General features: G+C 38.4%; 1 protein-coding gene across 1 annotated transcript; it reads left to right on the forward strand.

The window, feature by feature from the left end:
- Positions 1-3520: 3520 nt before the first annotated feature.
- On the forward strand, positions 3521-22573 carry AKAP5 (A-kinase anchoring protein 5). The gene is made up of 2 exons (XM_007473013.3): positions 3521-3823; positions 13167-22573. Exon 2 carries the CDS (start codon positions 13503-13505, stop codon positions 14865-14867), a length of 1365 nt encoding a protein of 454 aa, XP_007473075.1. The 5' UTR covers positions 3521-3823; positions 13167-13502; the 3' UTR covers positions 14868-22573.
- The last annotated feature ends 211 nt before the right edge of the window (positions 22574-22784 follow it).

Here is a 22784-nt window from a genome sequence, read left to right on the forward strand (position 1 = left end):
TTTTCCACACAATTGCCAAGCACAGATTTCACTATATCATTCTCTGAGAAGCTCCAACAGTTCCTTCTTGCTTCTAGGATAAAATACAAACTCCTCTCTGACATAACCCTTTACAACCTGATCCTAGCCTACCTTTTCAGACAACTACACCTAGTCAAATTGACCTCGATGTTCCTTTCACCGAACATTCCCATTTCCTATTTTGCCTTTTCAAAGACTGCCTTCCATTCCTGGAATGCATCCTTCATTTCCACATCTTTTGTTCATTCATTTCAATTGTGTCCTATTCTTTCATGACCCCATTTGGAATTCTTGGCAGTGATCCTGAGAGTGATTTGCCATTCCTCCAGCTCATTTTACAGATGAGGAAACTTGAAGCAAAACAGGGTTAAAGTGACTTGCCTAAGATCACACAGGTAGTGTCTGAGGCCAGATTTGAACTCAGAAAGTTTTCTTCCTGATTGTAGGCTGGACACTAGTTAGTCTGCCACATCTTAGATTCCTAATCGGAAAAAACCAACAAGAAGGTTCAACAGCTGAGATGGCAATACAGCAAGGCACAGTGGAGTGCTTAGGACATGTTGGAGCACAAAAGACAACACGGCCATCCAATGCAGCTGAGGAAGTCTCCAGGTGTAATGACCTTTCGTGCCACTGGACCCAGGCTTCCAACGCCGAGAGAGTGGGACTGTCTCTGTGCATCGACTTTTCCACTTAAATCTTCATGCACAAGTGTCTTTGTGCACACATGCACAAAGACAATCGTCATTCTCAGCTTCTGAGACTACTACCAATTTCCTTTGAAACGCAGCTCAAGCCCCATCTCCTATAAAAAGCCTTTTTGACTACCATGCTAACCCCTGGTTATTACTGGCCCCTCTGTATTTCTTTTGTATATGATATATTTTCTGTGTACTTATGTTTTATTTTTATTACTCAAATAGAATATAAATGCCTTTGGGGCAGGAACTGTTTAATTTTTGTTTGTAGTTCCAGTGCATTGGCATAGTACTTGGTACATAAACATTTTATAAATGCTTGTTGATTGATAGATTGAATTCAGATAGGCAGTGAATCAGATCCAGAATTCATTAGATCAGATTTGATTACATGTGAGAAATTGTGCAGTGCTTTTAATGACCCCAAGCTTCTTCCTGAAATGTCTTTTTTAAATTAATATCTGCTATGATTCTGTATGCCTGTGAGTCATAATATATTATAATCTTTGAAGAATTAGTTGCAAACCAACCAGAGTTTAATGGAAAGGTACCTGGCAGTCATGAGTGGGCAGCAACATGTTGCTAATGAAAAATTGCAAGCCAAAAAAAAACATAGGATAGCACCCCAGAAGTACCTGAAAGTCATGTAATAAGAGCTTAGTATAACTAATGGACAACTCCCATATTCTCTTGCTCATGCTTTCCCTTTCCCCATGAAGAATTTATGGAATGATATGGACAATAGCTATACAGGATGAGGGCGTGAATGATTTGCCATCTGTACTGTTGGAGAAAAAAAAATATTCATTTGGATGAAATCATAGATCCATCCAAGAAAGGACTAAGAAAATATAATGGGGAACTACTGTTTATAAATCAAGAGAATAAATTAACTGCTTCTGCCCTTCAACTACCACATGAAGGTTATCCTTTCATCATCTTGTGCCAAATGTGGGAGCCTCCTGTTCTAAGAACAGGTGTCTGAAAAGGTGGGTACCATTCTGAGCCCCTAAACTTTAGTGTAAGCTGTTCCCTTGGGGGGAGAGGATGGTAGAGTCAGGAGTACTATCTCATTCAGGGACAGAAAAAATGGAGACACCACCCTACCCTCCAGGAAGTTGCAGGGAAATCCATGGCTGGGACTGGGGGGGTGAGTTCCAAAGGCAAGAAATCTTCATTTGATAGCATTCTATTTTAATGAATTATTCTTGCTAACTAGGCAAGTAAACATTGTCAGCAACCACAAGTTTTGGATGGCCCTGGGCGAAAGCCTCAGCTGCTTTCCCTAGCTACAGCTAGTTCTATTTTCTTCCCCCACTTTCCACTCAATGGGGTGACTAGCTTTCTTTATAAAGCCATAGAGCCCTATAGAACAAGGTCTATGTCTTATACCTCATTTAAGTACCAGAACCCAACATAGGACATGCCCTACAAGGTAGCTTAGGAAAGGTTTGTAGCTCCCCTTCTACTAAATGATAGTGAGAATGAGGCTTGAATGTTGGGAATGGGTGGCCTGTGAAAACTATAGAAGACCCTTTAGAGCATGTTTTTTCTTATCTCCATCCCATTAGCCAAAACAAAAATGAGAATTGATGCTCAAAGCCCCAGGGTGCTTCAGCTTTTCAGGAAGCTCTTACTGCACTTGGGGTAGTGAGAAGTGGGATGCTCTTGGAGCCAGGAGATAGGGTTCCAATAGTAGCCTTCCTTCTCAGAGCACTCACTCCATCTCTCCTCCCTTTGCCCTGGCCATGCTGCCTGCCTGAATTGTGCTGCTTCCTCACCTCTGCCCTCTTTAAAACTCAGTTCAGGCACCATCTTCTGCATGAAATCTTTTCTGATAGCCAAGTCCTGAATGCTAGACTGTCTTGCCTCTCAAACTACCCTATATTTTAAGACTTTGAACATATTTGCATTTGTGCTCTGCATATAAAAAAATGTACTTGCATTGCAAGTCGGGAATGGTTCATTCTTTGTGCTTGTATCTACATCAATCACCTAGCCTAGTACCTGGCACATAATAAATGCTTACTAAATAGTGGTTGATTGATTGGTTAGTTGTCTGCCAGCAGATGAATAAGGCACGAATTGATTCTCTGTAGCCTACAACTACCTTCATGATTATATTAGTACAGTCCGTTTTCCGGCTGGGCTCTCCATTTCTTACTAAGTCACATGCTCTTGCGGCTATAGGACCTTCTCCCCTTCCCCCTCCCCATTAAGTGCCAGACGCCAGTGTAAATCCATCACCCAGTCTCATCTCACCTTCCTGCCACACCTTTCCTTAGTCTTCCATCTCACCTTTGGAGAGTCGATATGGAGAGGAGCAATAAATTCAGCCTCCTCCTAGAAGGGTCTTTTCCATTTCTTTGTTGTGAGTGGCATTTTTATGCTCTCTGGGAGGCCCTCTTTCCACGTCCCTCTAGTGTCTGCTGTCTCCCCTTTAGATGCCCCGAATGTCAGTCCCACTAGTGTGAAGAGGTGACTTCTTAGTGCAGGGAAAGAGCTCCCGCCCCCACTTTTTCCCCATTCTCAGTCTCCTCCCCATCTCCATCCCCATCCCCATCCTCAACTTCATCACCACCCAGCACTCCCTTGACTCCCCCGCTGCCAGACCTGGTCCCAGCCCCCTAGACACAAGCTCTCCCACCCTCTAGCGTTCCTCCCTCCCTCGTCCTACTCGCCTCCCGTTAGCTCTGCTGCCTCTACACTTGAGGCTGCCGCCCCCTCCAAATGGGCAGGCTCCCCATCTATTGGTGCTGCCTCCTGCCAGTCTGCTTGGGCTAGCTCCGCGGCAGTGAGCTGGGGAAGGGGCGTAACCCAATTTCGAGCTGCACAGCTGTCTAGGGCTGCAAGACGGGAGCGGTAGGTTCAGCTTCCCGCTCCCAAGGAGCTGGGACTTGAGAGACGTCCGTAGTCCGGCAGAGGCGAAAGGTGTGAACCGCAAGGTGTCTGGAAGCTTCTCCCCGCGCTCCCGAGAGCGGCAAGATCCTGGAGTTTGCAGGGCCAGCAGGCAATCTGGACGTGGAGACTGTGTGTGTGTGCCCCCACCAGGAGCTCGTCAGGTCCTGATGAGTTTGCAGAGAACCATGGCCATCCTTGGGTAGGTAAGTAAGGAGCTAAGGGCACTGAAGGTTTCAGGGACCAAAAGGGTGGCAAAAAAAATACATGTGACTGCCGTCTTGTGGAAGATGGAGTGGGTGGGGAGTTCTACTTCCCAGACTCTCTAGAGTTAATGGAGAACGTGGTGAAATAGCCCTAGGGAACCCCCCCCCCCCCCTCGTTCCAGGTCTCATACACTAGGTCGGGCTGTAGGGTTAAGGGTAAATTCTCTCCTACCGTCGTCTTTTGTCCCAGATTGCCGGACCTGGCTCCATCTTATCACAGCTTTGGAGAACCTTTGCAAAGCCTGTTTGATTAGGATTCTCTCGACCCCAGCCCTCTCTTTAGGAAATCTGTAACAGTCATTGTGGTTAGTTTTTAGTGGAGTGTTGGATTAGCTTTGAGATTCATTAATTTACTGCGTTGTGCTGTAGCCCATTTTAAAAAGTGTATTCTATTTTATATGTAGTTGTTTTTTTTAATTCGTGTTTTCAGGTGGGGCTTATTAGAACTGAGAAAATATAATCACATTAGTAATAAATTCATTTTGATCAGATTTCAATTAGAATTTAGTAGCATCTGAGGGGAACACCTGTTACGGTATATTGTAAGATGTTTCTTGTATTTGTTGGATGGAGTTTTGGGCCCTCTGTTCTGACTTTGGAAGGTCCAAGTTGAAATCCTTCCTACCTCTAAATTCATGATCCTATAAATGCTTCATAGTTTTCTTTTTACAATCCAAGAGGTTAGTTTTAAGTTGCCTTTTAATCATGGTTTCACCATTTTTCCCCTGTGGGTCAGTAAGGTTCCATCTGAAAGGGGAAAAAAAAAGGAAAACATTTTGTGCTCTCTTTGTTTGAAGGAAGTAAAGAGATTGGGGGAGGGTGGGGTGGGGGGTGGGGACGTGAGGTTGTAACTAGTGCAAGTGTGAACACTATTTCTTCCAGACAGTGTATGGAAAACAAAGCTCCCATAAGAAACAATGTGATAGAGTAGTTTCAGCCCTGGGCTAAGAGTCAGGTGATTTCCTGGCTGTGTACCTAACTAGCTTTGTGACTTTAAACAAGCTATAGAAGTATACACCTAGAATCAAAGGGGATCACAGACAACCACTACCCTAAGGTTATCAAGAGTAGGATTTGAATCCAAGTCCTCTGACCTAGAGCCTTTGGGACTCTATTCACTGGACCATGGTTTCATCTGTGAAATGATCTCTAAATGACCTCTAAGGTCACTTGCTAGTTCAGATTTTTTGTGGTTCTACAAAAGCTGCTGATAAACTGATTATCTGAAGAAAAAATAAAGAAATGGCAGTCAGCAGGCTGACCAGAATGAATGGTAAGAAAGCCAGAAAGCTGTAGGATCTTCCTTCATGCTTCCTTCCTTCTGCACCTTCCACTGGTTTCTCATGTATGTAGTGCACTCACTGTACAAGGGAAGGAAGATTGCTTCCAGTGGGAAGGCATAGCTTGCAAGGCTATTCTCTTTTTTTTTTTTTTAAGTTTAAAAGAAATGAACAATATGTAGTAGAGTGGAAAGCATATTAGATTTGGACCGACAATGCTTGGGTTAGATCCTCCCTATATAGAATGTGTGTGTGTGTGTGTGTGTGTATATATATATGTGTGTATATATATATATATACACACATGCATATATGTATACATGCATGTGTATGTTTTCCTACATCATTGTTTACATGTCTTTCTCACTAGACTGTGAGCTCCTTGAAAGCCAGTACTGAATTTCAGATTGGGGGGCTGGTTTTTGTGGGGTTTTTTAGCATGGGGGGATGGGAGTTGGTTTTTTCTTTATATCCCTAGCTCTTAAGAGCACAGTGCTGAGCACAAAAATTGGCATTTAATAAATCCTCACTGACTGCTTATGTGACTTGAGGCGAGACAATTAAAACAATCTGAAGTTTCCTCCTCTGTAAAATGAGGGGGTTGATCTCTAAGGACTCTTCTAGCTAGAAATTCATGATCACATGAGAATTCTTTTTTTTTTTTAATCCTTACCTTCTGTCTTAGAAGCTATACTAAGTATCAGATCCAAGGCAGAAGAGCAGTAAAGGCTAAGCAATTGGAATTATGTGACTTGTCCAGGGTCTCACACCTAGGAAGTATCTGAGGTTCCATTTCAAATGGTTCAAATGGAAGGCCAGGTCTTCCTGACTTGCAGCCTGTCTCTCTATCCACTGAACCACCTGACTGCTACAAGCATTCTTTTCAAATTTCTTTAAAAATTATGATTTTACTAATGGATTAGGATTGAACCTATGCTTTTAGCATTTAAAGGAACTCCTGGATAGGGAAACATTACCAATGCAGGTAACATTTCATTTGTAAATTATGAGGTTATTTAGCACAATGGCCTCCCAATTTTTATTGCTCATACACCCCTATCAGCAAAATATTTTTAATGTTCTCCCAATATATGTATATTTATTTATTCATAAACTATGTACATGTATTATTGCAGTGGTAATTGTATATTATTAAAATATACAAATAATAGATATTCTTAAAGAATGAGATAAAGATTAAATAATATTTGATCCTAGAGCTGTGTTGGCAAACCCATGGCACACATGCCAGAGGTGGCTGCTCCCCTTCCCCTCTCCACACACACCTGAGGACATTTCTACCATCACGCATGCTTCTGTCCAGCAGCCCAATGAGAGTGCTTCTTCCCTCCCCTCTCTGGGTAAAAGGGTGGCTCACATGTGACATGAGAATACAGTTTGGGTTCTCAGTCTCTAAAAGGTTCGCCATCACTGTCCTAAAGTCAATAGGGAGCCATTGATGTAAACCATTGCTTTAGGAAAATCACTTTAGTATAATTAGAGAGAAAATAATATATTAATTAGTAAAAAAAAGAAAAACATCATTTTAGCAGCTAATTGGAGAACAGATTAAAGGGGAGAAAGTTGAGGCAGGGAAATCTATGAAAACAAGTCAGGCCAGAGGTGCTGACAGTCTAAACTAAGATGATGGCTGTGTAAGTAGAGAGGACAAATGTGAGAGATGCTGTAGGGGTGAACAGGACAAGCTGTAGAAATTGATTGGATATGTAGGATGAGGGAGAGTGAGAAGTCAAAAGAGATTGTTAGAGTTGTACCAAATATGACACTGAAGATAACCACTTGGGTGCCAGGAAAAAGGGTGGTGCCCTTGATAGAATTATGGAAGCTTTATATCTATTGAAATTTATGATACATTTTGCAATCCATCTAGACCACCCCATCCAAGTGGGATTCACTCTGTCCTACTCAAAATGAAAAAAGGGCAGGGTTGATTTCCTGAAGCCATGGAGTAGAGATGGCTACTGCAGCTAGGGGATGACCTGGGGTGTAGAAAATGAGTATGTGGGGGAGTTTTCCCAATAGAACCTGAGGTGCCAAGTAGCAGTATAACCATCCTGAAGGACCAACACCAAGGAGGAAAATAGGGAGATTGGGAACTCACCCAGGGGAGGGAGGGGACAAAGTAAATGGAAGCTTGGAAGATAAGGGTAGGTATGGTTGTATGGGGGCAAACTTCATGATGAACCATCATTGAGAATGTGGAATGAGATCTATTTTTCTGCCCTCCAATTGATTACCCATTCCTTGGGGACAAGCCAAGTCTTCTGGTTGGAACCCACTGATTGAAGGTTAAGGAACTTTCCAAAGGAACATTTCTGTTTTGTATCACCTTCCAAATCTCTCTGACATTTCACTACTTCTGGTTTGCTTTATATATGTGTTTGTGTATATATACATACATGTATATGCATATACCTGTCTAGCTTTCCATATTTCTTTGAATGCTTCATATTTCTAATTTTTACAGCATCACAATATTCTATTTATAATTAATATGCCATATACACATGATTCATTCCGCTTTCAGCCTTTGAATATATATCTTTACATTTTTTCTGTTATGAATAGAGCAGCAATAAGTATTTGTGTACAAATGGGTCTTTTTAATGCTGTTTTTTGTAGGCAGTTAGGTAGCAGGATGGATAGAGCATTGGACTTGGAGTAGGAAGACTTGAATTCAAATATGGCCCCAGAAACTTACCAGCTATTTAACTCTGGGCAAGTCAATTGATCTCTATTTGCCTGAATTTCCTCATCTATAAAATGAGGATAATAATAGCACCTGTCTCCCAGCGTTATTGTGAAGTTAAAATGAAATATTTTCAAAATACTTTGCAAACCTTAAAGTGCTACATAAATACTAATGACTTATTATTGGGGGCAGGAGAGTGGATACAATCTTAGCATTCGAATTCTGGGTCAATCGGTTTTGTGATTCATTACTTCTTTTTTTAACCTCTTACCTTCTGTCTTGGAATTAATACTAATTATTGATTCCAAGGCAGAAAAGTGGTAAGGGCTAAGCAATGGGGGTTCAGTGATTTGCCCAGGATCACACAGCTAGGAAGTGTCTGAGGCCAATTTGAACCTAGGATGTCCCATCTCCAGGTCTGAATCTTTCCACTGAGCCACTCAGCTGCCCCAGATTCATTACATATCACTCTCCAAAATATTGGCACCTGCTTCAATCATAGAAACAATATATTAGAAAGCCTGTTTCCCTTCAGTTGATAGGTCAAATCAACACCATTTTTTTGTTTTGTTTTGTTTACACCTTTACCTTCTGCCTCAGTATCAATTCTAAGACAGAAGAGTGGCAAGGGCTAGGCAATGGAAATTAAGTGACTTGGCCAGCTAGGAAGTGTCTGAATCCAGATTTGAACCCAGGATCTCCCATCTCTAGGCCCTGCTATGAGACAGAACCTGAGCTACTTAGCTGCACCTAAGCATTTTTTAAGGGTATGCTAAATGCCACACATTGTGATAATTCCTGGAGATACAAAGAAAGACAAAAAAGCAGCTCCTGCCTTCTAGGAGTTCATATTCTAATGGGAGAGACCATGCAGAGGACTATACAAACCAAGTAAAGATGGAATAATGTGGGGGGGTGATCTCAGAGAGATGGTATTAGCATTAAGGGGGATTGGGAGAGATGGGATATTTGCTGGGGCTTGAAGAAAGCCAGGAGATGGAAATGAGGGAGAGAATTTCAGACTTGCCAGTGAACCTGCCTGAGTTTGGAGATGGAATGTCTTAGGTGAGGAAGAGCAAGGAGGCCAGTGTCACTGGATCATAGGGTACATGGAGGGGAAGGAAGTGTAAGAAGACTGTAAAAGTAAGAAGGGGCCAGGTTTGAAGGGCTTCAAAGCCAAACCGCCAAAACACTAGGGGCAGCCATAGGTGGCATAGTAGATAGAGTGCCAGATCTAGAGATGGGAGGTCCTGGGTTCAAATGTAGCCTCAGACACTTCCTAGCTGTGTGATCCTGTCACTTAAGTCACTTAACCCCCATTGCCAGCCCTTATTGCTCCTTTGCCTTAGAATCAAGACTTATTATTGATAATATGGGCTATTTTTAAATTAAATTTTAAAAATTCAAGTAGAGGATTTTATATTTGATCTGGGAAATAATAGGGAGACACATAGAGAATTTACTGAGAAAGGAGGTAACATGGCCAAGCCTGCATTTAGAAAGGTCACTCTGCTAGCTGTATAGAAGATAGAGCAGTCTAGAGAAAGACTTAAGATGGAGAAACCATCCAGAAGCTTATTTAGATAGTCTAGCTGATAGGAATCTGCACCAGGGTGGTAACAAAGTCAGAGGTGAGACTATACAAGAGATGCCACAAAGTAGAATCCACAAGCTTATGTTTTTTTCAAACAAGGCAAGGTTCAGAGGATGGGTGGGAGAGTAGGAGCCAAGAAAGTTTTTGAAGGGAAGAAAAGGTTATGGGACATGGAATTGGTTAGGGATTTATTAGTATGAGAAGACTGCCTTGCCACAGTGAGGGCTCAGTTAGTTTAAGTTAGGGGCAGCTAGGTGGTACAGTAGATACTAGAGCTCCGGTCCTGGAGTCAGGAACACAGAGTTCAAGTCCAGCCTCAGATACTATCTGCGTAGCACTGGGCCACTCATTTAATCCTGTTTACCTCAGTTTCCTCATCTGTCAATTGAGCTAGAGACAGAAATGGCAAAACTACTCCAGTATCTTTGCCATGAAAATCCCAAAGGAGAGTCATGAAGAGTCTGAAACAACAGCAGCAACACACTAGGCAGCTCCTGAATGTTGTGATTTATTTTTTGGCTATCTTTGTTACACCATCTTAAGATTTCCTTTATTTGCATTTCTTCTATAATCATTCTAGAATCAATGATGTCTGTCAGTGTGGTAGTGTAGTATCTTTATTCATAGGTTTTTCAGAAGTAGCATAGTAAGAGTAGAAATAGCATTAGACTTGTAGTCATAAGATTTGGACTTGGATTATACTTAGAGTCATAAGATGTTGAGGCACCACAGTGGATAGAATGCCTGTCCTGGTGTCAGGAAGACTCCTCTTCCTGAGTTCAAATCTTGCCTCAGATACTTATTAGCTATATGATCCTGGGCAAGTCACTTAACCCTGTTTGCCCCAGTTTCCTCAACAGCAAACCACTTTAGTATCTGCCAAGAAAACCCCAAATGGAGTCACAAAGAGGTGGATACAATTGAACAACAATAACGTAAGAGTTAGTTTGATTTCCAACAAGAATGATGATGGCTGAACTCCTCAGCCTTAGTTTTCTCACCTGTAAAATGTAGATAATACTATTTGACTCATAAGAAGGTTATTTTAAAAAAAGCTACAAAATGTATTTTTCTTTCATTTTTACCCTCTTTATTTAATAGCCTACATTTAAGTAGTGCCTTAAAGTTAACAAAAGGCTTTAAATAAACTATTTAACTTGATCCTTGCCACAGCCCTGTGAGGTAAAGGCTATCCTTATTCCATTCTGCAGTTTAGTAAGCTGAGACTAAAAGAAGATCATATAGCTGACATGAGTGTCTGAGGGACAGGATTCCAATCTTGACTCTAACTGCAGTGCTCTGTTCATATCCCAACACTTATAGCTACTTAGCATGCACACTAAAGTGTTAGCCATTCAAAACTGGCCATATCATCATGATTTTATTTCAGAAGCCATAGTCTTCAAAATACTTAACTTCCATAGCCTCACTTTTAGATCTGCTCAAAAAAACTTCTGGTACACTGAACTCACAATGAATAAGAGACTCAGTGAGCAATTTGATGATACTCAAAGCCTTCTGAGAGAGTGAAATGATATCATAGCCCAAATGCAATTCTGGCTTTCATAATTTGGCATTAGAATTAGAAAAACAATGTAAAATTTCCTTATTTGGGACCTACCAGGGCTGTTTACCACAGATGGGGAGTATTTGATTAAGGCAAGTATTTACCTGCATCATAGAATCCCTTAATCTGGTCATGCAAATAACATTTTATCAACAAGAGATTTATATTGACATCTTCCAAGAAGAGGCCCCTTGTCTGTTGTGTTCTCATTAACTAAAATTCTTAGGAAATTTGATGAACTATTATCTCATACTTTCTTTACTATTGCCATACTTTTCTCATGGAGTGGGTGTAACTTTTAAATGTCCTGTGTCTGGTGCATTATTTCAGCAGATGGCTTTCAAAAGAGCATCAGAACCAAACTTTAAAATGCTGGCAACAAAATAGAAATTAAAAAACCCAACCCATTTATACCCAGAAAGAGAAAGTCAAAGAGGTAGTCAAAATAGCCCACTTTTAAAGAATGTATTTTCCCAATTATTGATGGCTATTTTATGATTACTCTATAATAGAAGTAGCCCCAAGCGAGCACATGAGATTTTTACCAACAGAGTTACTACAATTTAATTCCTTTAAACAGGCCATTTTCCTTATTAATGCCTAGAACCTAGTTAGAACTTCATTATACTCTAGATTAGAGACATTTATATCATGTATGTATATATATATATAAATATATATATATATATAGTGAAGATTAAATTAACTCTCCCCTGCCCATTTTTAAATTTAATCACTAGAAGTATATATACCCCACTTACACTTGAGTGGGGGAGGTCTGTAACCCATGTGTGGGATAGTGGGTAACAAATCAAAATTGACTGACTTCCCCCTGGGCAGTCCTAAGCAAAGCTTTAGCTGTAATTGGTCCATGTAAAATGGAAGGAAGTCACAGGAAGTGATGAAAAGAAATGGTTTTTAAAAATGCCAAGAACTTCCTGTGAAGAAGTCTTTAGATGTTTCATCTTTAACTTGACCTTGGAGGAGCTCTGGCTGAGGACCTCAGACTGCTTCTATTTTCTTTAGAACTACCACATGGGGTGAGTGAAAAAAGACCTACTCCGTTCCTGAATTTTCTAAAGAGACTAGCCTCAGGAGAGGCCTCCCCTCTTGAGAAAGGTTTCCTGCATCCCCAGGTCCTTGGCTCAAGGCTGAGGCCCCTCTGGCTAAGGACTAATTAGCCCTGCCTGGATTGATCCAGGAGCCAAAGCAAAATATTTAGTGCTTAGGCTATATATCTTACCATATTCTCTCTCTCTGATTTTCTTACTTTTGCTCTTTCTATATTTTATAAATAAATTGCTAAAAAATAATTTTGGAATTGATTAAAATTCCTAGCGACCCTACTCTTGAATAATCCAGTCTAATCTTTTATAAATAACCCCTTACATTTTCTCCCTCATAATACACACAACATATAAACATATTTATATACATTATATATTTACATATTACTTATAGATATTATTTATGTACTTTTATATTTGTAGATATTTTTATATATTCATAGATTAATAGATATTATTTATATTTTATATATTTATAGATGTTTATAGATATTATTTTAATATTTATAGATATTATAGGTTTTATATACTTATAGATATGTGTATATGTAATTTATATTTTATAGATATTATTTTGGCATATTTACATTATTTATATATTATTTCTATTTTATGATAGAAAAGTTTAATTTTTCTAGGTACACACACTTAAAACAAAGCAGGAATGGGGAATTAGAAGAAATGGAAGAATTTTAATTTCCTTTAAAAGTAGTTCTTCCCCCTAGAGGAAAATGAGACCTTTATGACTTCCATTAGGGAACATGCATTTTATACAGAAATGAGTCTGATGATGCTATCTTTCCTATATGTCTATCTGTATCAGTCTCATGAAAATTGCATAAATAATTAGGATAAAATCACCACTCATTACTAAATTTTGTAGAACATATTAAGAGGAATTTTTTTAAGACGAGGGAGAAAAAAGTTGTGGCAAAAGCAAGGCCAGTTTGTTTTTATTTTGCTATCACTGCCATCAGCTTTCACCATAGAAACATATGGTGGAAAAATAGAAGCATCTACAGAAAAAAGTGAAATGAAATATGACTTTCTCTTCCTTTTCAGGTTGATCATCCCACTACAGAAGAGTATTCTTTAAAAAAAAAAGAAACAAACAAACAAAGAAACTGAACTACAAAAGGGCTTTCTTTCATGGAGAAAGTAGAGGAACTGCAAACCAGAGAGGACTTGGATGTTTTTTATCCAGAAAGAGTCACCAAAAATATCTTTGTGGAAGAAGGGTACTCACAAAAAGAATAACACACACACACACACACACACACACACACACACACAGAGAAAAGCCCACTGCCCTTTGGGATGAAATTTTTATCAACTGTCTTTCCATAAACGACAATAAAAGGAGAGCCAATTTTGTTTTCCAGAGACTGAAAGAGTGTAATGCAAAGTATGGAGACCACAGTGGCAAAAATTCAAATAGAGAGTAAGGATGAGAAGGAATCTGTAGAGATAAGTCCTCAGGCCGAGGAGCAGGTTGAAAAAGCATCCATGATTTGTTTTAAAAGAAGAAGGAAATCCGTCAAAGCTTTGAAGTCAAAGAATTGTTCTGAAAGAGATCACCCAGCAGCCCATCATCCAGGTCCGTGCAGTGCCAAGGATCACACAGAAGTGGAAGCTTCAGATCAGTTTCAGTCAGCAGGGGGGACCTGGGCATCAATCCGACGCCTCATCACTCGACAGAAAAGGTCAAAATCTTCAAAGAAACAAGTCCCCTTAGATGCTAAAGCAGATCCTATAGAAAACACTGAGGACACCAAACCTGTTAAGAAAAAGACGCGCTCCAAAATGAAAATCCCCTGCATAAAACTTTCTAGACGGAAGAAAAAATGTAGCCATTCCCAAATGACTGAAGAATCTGAATGCAATCTGAAAGTTAAGGAAGTTACAGACAGCTTAGATACAAAGATTCAAACTGGTCAGGATGATACAGCAGTAAAGGATAAATTAATTACAGACATAAGTGGAGGTAGCATCCAGGGAGACAATGTAATTGTGCCCCAGGTTAGTAACATCAGCTCTTCTGGGGAGAATGTGGCTTCCATAGAACTTGGAGCTGATAATGAACCTAGCACCATTCATACTGCAGCATTAATCCTTGAAAAAACTATTGAGAAGATGGAAGAGAAACAGGTTGTAAACCTTCATCAAGAAAGCATCCCCGAGGCTTCGGAAGTGGGACACCAGCTCCCTCAGGAGACAACAGAGATCGATGATGCTGTGGCACCCGATGAAATCCCCCCAGAGACACCTGCAACTCCTGAGACACAGATCATGGAAGAAACATCTAACAGTGTCATAGAACAGGAACCAAAAGAGAAAGAACATGAAAATGGAGAAAGTGGTTTAGAAAAGAATGAGTCAAATGACACCACAGTATGCTTCAGCAAATCAGATTTCAACGAAACTGCAATGGGCACAAAGATGCCCCAATTGGAAGAAAGCAAAAGGATGGAGCCAATTGCCATTATTGTAACAGACACTGAAGTCAGTGAATTTGATGTAACGAAATCAAAAAATGTCCCTAAAAAGTTCTTAATATCAGTCGAAAATGAGCAAAGTGAGCCATTCTCTAATGCTCTGTCATCCACAGGGGTTAATGATTTTGAGGGCAGAACTTCTGAGCAGTATGAGAAGCTTTTAATGGAAACTGCTTCCTCACTTGTCAAGAATGCCATTCAGTTGTCTGTAGAACAACTGGTGAATGAAATGGATTCTGATGATAACAAAAGAAACAATCTTATATAAAAGACCAGAATTTTAGCACATGTTTTCTTTTCGTGGAAACCTAATGAAGAATTATTTTACATGTTATGATACCTTTAATTCAGATGACTCATTATGGATAAATTCCCAGGCTCCAAACTCAACAGCACCCATTCTTGTCAAGTTGAGATGAGAATCTGACCCAGAAATGTACCATATTGCTCCTTAATGTTCTTTGATGACAGGACCTTGTTTCATAAAGCAATTTAGTTGTGCACATACATCAAGCTTACATTTGGTTTCAAAGACTTTTTTTTTTTTTACAATTCAATTTTGTTGTTCTAATTGTGAATAAGGTGAGCTAGTTTTGTAGATGCGTGAATTACTGTGATTGAGTTAGTTAGCCAATGGTCTTACTTCAGAATCATGTGCCATATTGCATTTTCTTAATTTCAGTGGCATATGTGTATGTTCACAAAACGCAGTTTTAATTAAGAAGAAGCAGTTTTCTAGTCTTGATTCATCTAAGCTATTGGAAAAAATTGCCTAAAATGTCTTCAGATAGCTTGGCAGCTGTAAACATCTACCTTAACTTCTCCTTTTTTTCCTCTAATCAATGCCCTTGTTCCTCCTTTTCTAGAAGAGACATCCTTGATGGGAGGAATAGGGAGAATAGTGAAGTATCTTTACTTATTGCATCACCACACCTTCTTAGGTCCTAGACCTAAGTGATGATGAAACCTATTCCTTTCAGAAATCACTCTGGAATTGGCCACTTGTGGTTCTACCTCCCTCTAGTACAGAAAGCTGAAAGAAAATGAGCTCCAAAGCTTAAAACCCTCTGAAGGGCTCAGCCATTTTCATTTTGGGACAGTGTCAGTCAAATTGGGCCAAAACACCCAGTTACTTATTATCTCCTTTGTTAAAATAGCAATGTTGTTTCCAAAAAAATCATGGCAAACTGTTCTGGTGTTTGCAGAAATAATTTTTACTTAAGCGAGTCAGCAGCTTCATGATAGAGAAAGATGGATAAAGCATTTTCCATATCCTATTCAGAGAACAAGAACTTTTTTTTTCCTTCTTTCCAAATATAGCTATACTGATATGGAAAAAGATCTGTATAACAAATTAAAAGGAAGTTGGCGGTTTTGTTTTGTTTTTTCTTAAAGAGAGGGAAAATAAATACATTATTACCTTTTGTCAGTGGTAAGAGTTAAACCAAATAATTGATATGATTGGCAGAATTTAGACTATCTTGAAAGGAGCACTGTGCCACAATTATTCAGGTATAATTTAGGAGAGAGGCCTTGTTAATTGCATTTCATTCTGTTGTGAAGAAGGGGAGAGAAGAGAGGCTCATGGTTTCTGTTCTTATTAGTGATTGCCTTTCTAGCTCAGAGGGAATAATTTTGCTGCTTCCATGTCTAACCAGAACAAATGCCCACAATGTTTCATAAGACTACCTCATAGGTCAGTATTTGGGTCCCAAAGCTTGATTTTGGCAAGCTTCAAATAGGGTGTTCCTGAAGGTAATGAAAAGCTTTGACTGGATTTGTAAGGTATAAGAGAGTTTCATGTCAGAAAGAAAAAAAATGAGTCATCTAGGCAATTAGAAATTAGTACTTGGTTGTGTGAATTCTCATATTTTAAGGGTCATATACCTGTGAAATCCATTTTTGTTCTACTCCCTATACACAGTTGCAGCAGAGAAAATTCTTTACCCTGAAATGGGAAAAATAAACCAATTGATAGGCATGACAAGCAAGAATTTTAATTCGAATATAAAAGGGCAAAGTTGCTCCCCTAGATTTATGTGTCCTTTGTTACTTCCAAATAGGGAAAATATATTAGCATTTTCTCGTGCAAATATGTCATTTACAGTTGTCTTCAAGGCTTATTTTTTATTTTAAAAACCCTTACCTTCTGTCTTAGAATCAATACTAAGTATTGGTGCCAAGGGAGAAGAGTGACAAGGGTTAGGCAACTGGGGGCAAGTGACTTGGCCAAGGTCAGGCAGCTAGGAAGCGTCTGAAGTTACATTTGAACCTAGGACCTTCCATCTCTGGGCCTGGCTTTCTATCCACTGAGGCACCTATCTGCCCCAGTGTATACTTTTAGGGAACACGAGGAAAGACCCCAAAGTCAGATTCTTAAAACTGTATAGATTTTACTTTTTAAAAAATCACTTTGGTCAGTTATCTTGATTATAGTATCTCTAATTCACTCTATCTGGTGCTAACAGATTTGGATGTTTTTTATAACTACCAGCAAATACTGTGCCATATTTATGAAGTAAAGAATTAAAAAACCCTTATGTACATCCTTATGTACTTTCATTTCATGAAGGATTCAGTATCCATTTATTGCAAATGCCTTTGTGCCAATGGACTTATTTTAATTTTAAATAATTATTCAAAGAGCATCAAAGATAGAGCTTTTACTAACCACTGAAAATGTTTTGAAAGGAGTGCCATACCATTAAGCAAGCAAAATTTACAATATAAATTTTATGTTGTACCAATAGCACATGAACATAATATTATCCACTAAATGCAGAAAATGACTTTTAAACTAGCTCTATCAATTGCTATTGGTTTTTCACCAGTTTAATATCAGTAATTAGCATATTACATTGGATTACTTTTACAATGAGATATATCGTTGGTTGCTTACATACTAAATTCATTCTTCCATTATCCTGTTGTTAAGTGATTATCTAATGAAATTAAATAGTACTCCAGTCAGAAAAATTAGTCCAAATGTAGATTGATTGATTCTATTCAGTTACAGACTTACAGCTTGATGTGTCTTCTAATGAGTTGTTCAAATCATTTTATTATGCTGGAATTTAGGGGATATCAGTTGGGGTTTAGAAATCTTTGTGTCAAAGATTTCCTTCAGGAATCATGATTGTTTTAAAACTAGAAGAAATGTGAAGTTTTCTTTATTCTAATCCCAGTTCATTTGTTAATATCACTGAAATAACCAACCAGTAGATAGTGTAAGGAGAAAATGTTTATTTTCATACAATTACTGATTTGCAAATGCCAATCTTCAAATATGCCTGCTTGGGCTAGGAGTCAGAGTTTCACTTTGATCTCCAAATTTGGTTAGCCACAGTGGTTTACCATGGGTTCATTTTTTAAAAAACTCTGTCCCTGCTCTTGCATTGAGAGCATCAGTTATCAGGTTTCAGTCTCCTGAATATCAAAATTCCCCTCTGTTTTATGCACATTATTCCCTTAGCATTTTCTCAAAGCTCTTTACAAGATATAAAAATAGCACCCACTAACATTTAAGTAAAGGTGACAGGAAACAAAAGAACCTTCAAACAGAAAGTGTTCTCTGGCACCACCACCCCCTCTTCAAAGAATAATAAGCATATGGCAGAAATTTCTGCCTGTGTGATATGGGCTAGAGAGCTACACACACATTATCTTTTGAGGTGATCACTGCAGCACTGATCACCAACTTATGTCAACTATGTTAATTAAGTCTACTTAATGGGGTCATGGGATTTTTCTAATTAATCAACATATGTTCCTGGTAAACAGGATTATTGTCTAGTCTGGGCTCCTGAGTGCAACACAGTGTTACTCTTAAACAGTTTGCTTTAATTTTTTTTTCCCTATTGGCTCCTTCTTAACAATTCAGGACTCATTACCATTAAAAAATCAGTTAACATCTGATTTTGCTAGGAACCAAAGTAGAATACTGACTTTACAATAGTTCATGACCTTTAGGATTCCCTGGTTTCAGATACCCAATTTCATAGGGATTATCTATAGTTTTGTCTGATGCTGAATGTATTTTTCTTTTTTGCTAAAGATCTTTGGTTTTAGAATTCATGGGATAGAAACCCTCTAAGACAGGGAAACAGGGACTCTGAACCTGCGGCTTATGAACTTAAAAAAAAAAATCTTTTGACAAATAAGGTCAATAGAGTTGATTTGCTTTATAATCCTATATATTTTCTTTTATGCATTTAAAGACGTTATTCTGAGAAGGGAGTGGGGGTCCATAGGTTTTACTTGATTGCTAAAGGAATCCATATTATGAAAAAGGTTAATAATCTCCTTAGAGAATCTTACGTTTCATTTTGTAATGATATTCTAATTTACTGTGTAACTTGGGTTTTGAAGGCTGCATTGGAGTGTATGCCTTTTTTTTTTTTAGTTTGCATTTCCATTTGAAGGGTATTTAATTAATTTTTTAAAACCACTTGTTCACATTAAAAACATTTTGTGAGAGCCTACCGACTGAGCTCCTCATCCCCCACAATTTGGTAGACTTGACTTATGACTCTCAACCTTCAAGGAACCCTGCAGGTTCAAATAAGATTCTGCCATAATACAACAAAAAACCTAGGACCACTCCTTTCTGGGCACACCTTGGTTTGATTTCCAGACTTTGAACCTCACTTTTTCTTTAAACTAAAGTTTTTTAGAACTTAAAAAAAGAGGATTGTATATAAAGCTATAAATCTCTATTCCATACTGCTTTATATTTTTAAAATATGTAAAAAATTCAAAGTTGTCCTATTTGTCTATGTTCCTTCTGAATATTCCTCTCTTCTTTTCTATGAATTTTAAAAAATATATATATCTATAACCCCCTTTTATTGGCATCCCAATTAGTAGCCTTCCTGTGTTCCCCAAATCCTTCCCAATTAAAAATAGGGGAAGAAAGAAACTTTGTAACAAATTCATGTAGTCAAGCAAAACAATGCCACACAACAGATATGTCCAAAATTTTTCAGAGTTGTTTTTTTCTTTTTCAATGTTATTTTAAAAATTATTCTCCTGGTTCTGCTTATCAGTTGATAGGTCTTGCCTTAATTAGCAATTCTTTGCCCCCCCCCCCCAACTCCCTTTCTTGACCCACCCTTTCCAGTTAAAGTTTGTTTTATTTTAATTATTTCTTCCCTGGTGTTATCCTCTCTCTTAAATCTACCCTTTTCTATCGTCATTAGTTCCCTTTTTTAGTTTAATATATTTTCTGTGTTTGTGTGTGTGTGTGTGTGTGTGAGAGAGAGACAGACAGACAGCACAGACAGACAGACAGACAGAGCCAAGTACATTTTTGCCTGGTTCAAATAAAAGTGAAGTTCACTGCTACCTGCTCATTCCACCCCTTCCTCCATGTTTGTATATTCTTCTTGTGCTCCAACACTTTCTTCTTTCTCTGGATATTAGTATACCTTTGACTCTCTTTTCTTTTCCTTTCTAAGATGGTCAGAACAGAATCTATCTATCCCCTGGGTCCACTCAACACCTTTCAAGGACATTCAAGATCTGGAAGAAACTTGTTTCTTCTTCCCCATTATATTGGCCTTTCCAGGCATGTATTGGCTCATGTGTTAGCATTTCAGAATTCTTACTCAGCTCTGGTAGCATGAGGAATACTTAGAAGTCCTCTACACCATTAACAATCAATTTCCCCCCTTCAAGATTATACATAGTTTTTATAACATAAGTTCTACCTGATTAAAAGTTATCATCCTTTGCTTTTTAAAATACTGTGCTCTAAGATATCTTTTCACTTATAATAGAAGTTGCTAGGACCTACCTATGTGATCATCACTTTGGTACACTGGTATCTGAATGTTTTCTTTATAATTGCTTGCCATATTTTGTCTTTGACATGGGAATAATGGATTTTGCCTCTGAAATTCCCATGTATTTTGAATTTAGGATATTATTTTCTTTCAATAAGCAATTGGTGGATTTTCATTTTCTCTCTCTCAACTTTGCCCTCTGGTTCTAACAGATTAGGAAATTTTCATTTATGATTTCTTGAAATATAGTGTACAGATTGTTGTAAATGGTTTTTAAGAAGTCTGATGATTCTTAAAATAGCTATCCTTGACTTATTTTCCAGGTCAATTGCGTTTGATGGTGAATAGCTTACATTTTCCTCTATTTTTTTAATGGCACCATTTTGTTCTAATATTTCTTGTAATTTCATAGTATTCTTGATTTTTTGTAGTCTATTCAAATTTTCAAGAATATACTATTTGAGTAAGATTTACCACTTTCTGTTCTACGTTATTTATTCCTCCTTGCAATTCTTTCCTCCAGAACTTTGATCTCTTGCCTCATTTCTTCTGGGTATTCATTTAGTTTTTGTTGAAGACTGATTTTTTTTTTGTCCTTTGAATCTCTGCTTACAGTTGTTGTGGAGTAATTTTCTTATTCCAGGTTGAATATTTTACAATCTCTGAACCTAATAACAATTGATAGTAGTCAGTGTATTCTCATGTTTACTCATATCTTCAGCCTTAGGCCCTAAATTGGGGCTTTGTGCCAGGGCCAGGCTGTGTCCCCCACTACTTCTAGGTGGGGTATTTGGCCTTTTGGTCTTGACCTGAGTCACTACAGCTCCTGAAATGAACTCCACCTCCCAAGATATGTCTATGCTAATACATTCCGTGGATTTTTAGGCCCCCTCCTGGATCTTTGAGATTTCCGTATTCTGGATCATCAGGGCTGTTCTATAGAAAGACTATAGATGATGTAGAAGGCTAGGGCCCTCAAAGTACGTGAGCCAATCTGACTGTATTCCAGGGAGACCTATGAGTATTTCTTGTAGGAGAGCTCTCGACTCTTGCTGTCTCTGGATCCAGAGCCTTGCAGGCTGTTGGTTTCTCTGGTCTATCCTTAGATGTGCTGGGAAGGTTATTTCTTGCTTGGCTTTGGTACAGGCTCTTTTTACAGGGCCCCTTTCTCATTGCCTATGGACTTCTGGCTGACTTTTTAATTCTGGGGTGGATTCAGTCATTTACTGTAGTTTCTCAGTGGATTTCTTGATCATTATTCAGTCTGGTGCTATCTTTTAAGTTTTTGCTGAAATAGTTAAGTAGGAGCTGGAATACCTGCATTTGTTTAAGCAAGCCATCTTGGCTGTCCTTGACGATTCACTTTTATAAATGAGACTATTTCATAGAGAAGTTCTCATGTAGTAACTGAAATTTTTTAAGGGTCAGCAGAGAGCACGGAGTCAGAAGCCCTAAATTCAAATCTCTACCAGATTAGATGTTGGACAAATCTTTGTCTCTCTGCGCCATTGTTTATTCATTTAGAAAATAAGAAGGGATTGGAATAGGTAGCCTCTAAGATCCTTCTCAACTCTAAAGGGCTATGAGCCTATGGCAGGGGTCCTTAACCTCAGTTAAGATTGATTTTATGGTGTCCATGAACTTGGATGGGGGAAAAAAATCTTTATTTTCATGAACCTTTGGTTTTCTTTATAATCCTATGTAGTTTTATTTTATATGTTTAAAAACATTTTTCTGAGGAGTCCACAGACTTCGCAATAATGCCAAAGGGGTCTATGACACACACAAAAGTTTAAGAACCCCTGTTGTATGTCTATGATTCTATTATCAAATGGAAGTATTATTAAGTATAATTAATTCTGCCCTGACCTAGCCAGAACTAAGTAAATCTGAAAGTATATTGAGCTTTAAACAGCTCCATGATGTATTCATTTTGAATTTGTGAACAGGTGCAGGAACAAAATTCAATGCTACATATATTTATAGTAGTACTTTGTCTTGAAAATGTTAAGTAGAAGAGATATTACAAAAGTTCAAGTTGCATTTGTGATTCTCATTAAAATGGCTATAGAGTTATATTTCTGTAGAACAGAAACTACTGTCAAAGAAATTGTGATGGAAAAAAGATGTCTTAAACTGAATTAATATGTATAAATTACTAATACAGATTAAATATGCTCTATCGGGTCCATGTCGTCTTTTGCAGAATGTGTCTGATCTATCTCTTATATGTGAAACATGAATACATTATGTTTCTTTCCTACGCACAGAAAGCTCATTAAACTACTAAACATAGCTCAGCTAAAAAACCTCATTTTTCCTTTAGGCTTTTGATTGGGCAAAAAACCAAAAGAGGCCAATCACTGCATTACATCACAGCCCTCTCTTATTACCACATATGC

This window comes from Monodelphis domestica, chromosome 1, assembly GCF_027887165.1.
Source record: "Monodelphis domestica isolate mMonDom1 chromosome 1, mMonDom1.pri, whole genome shotgun sequence".
Lineage (NCBI taxonomy): Eukaryota > Metazoa > Chordata > Mammalia > Didelphimorphia > Didelphidae > Monodelphis > Monodelphis domestica.